This window comes from Parus major, chromosome 21 (genome assembly GCF_001522545.3).
Source record: "Parus major isolate Abel chromosome 21, Parus_major1.1, whole genome shotgun sequence".
In the NCBI taxonomy this organism is placed as follows: domain Eukaryota; kingdom Metazoa; phylum Chordata; class Aves; order Passeriformes; family Paridae; genus Parus; species Parus major.
Window position 1 is genome coordinate 1,122,667 of NC_031789.1, and position 620 is coordinate 1,123,286.

The window sequence follows — 620 nt, forward strand, 5'->3', positions numbered from 1 at the left end:
TGCCCCAGTGCCCAGCCAGGGGACAGGGACTGACCTGCTGGCCCCTCCCGGTGACACCACGCGTGCCTGGGAGGTGACGAGGAGCCGGCGCAGGATGTCCCCACGGATGTCCCTCCACCTCTCCGGGGGACAGATGTGCAGGGCCAGCACGGTGTAGTAGTGGGGCCCGTCCACCTCGAAGGCGCTCTCCACCCACTTCTCCCGCGGCTGCTCCAGGAAGCTCTGCAGGTTCTTCTCCTCCCGCGACGTCGCCCGGGTCCTGCAACAACAGGGGAGCCTCAGGGAGCAGGATCAGCTCTGTCCCCAGCAGCTCGGGGTGCTGCCCATGCACCCTGCTCAGGGACACAGCTCTGCCAAAATTCACCCCTGATCCAGGACTGGATACCAGGGAACATCAGCTGTTCCCAAATTCACCTCTGGTTCAGGACTGGATACCAGTGAACATCCCCCCTGTTCCCAAATTCACTCCTGATCCAGGACTGGATACCAGGGAACATCTCCAGCCTTTCCCAAATTCACCCCTGATCCAGGACTGGATACCAGGGAACATCAGCTGTTCCCAAATTCACCTCTGGTTCAGGACTGGATACCAGTGAACATCCCCACTGTTCCCAAATTCA

General features: G+C 60.6%; 1 protein-coding gene across 1 annotated transcript in view; it reads right to left on the reverse strand.

Annotated features, from left to right (window-relative positions):
* The window catches only part of UBR4 (ubiquitin protein ligase E3 component n-recognin 4), an 89,277-nt gene that overhangs the window by 4,808 nt on the left and 83,849 nt on the right, over window positions 1-620 (reverse strand). The window contains exon 99 of the mRNA XM_033519360.1: window positions 35-259. Coding sequence (XP_033375251.1) covers window positions 35-259 — 225 coding nt within the window. The remainder of the gene's footprint in view (window positions 1-34; window positions 260-620) is intronic.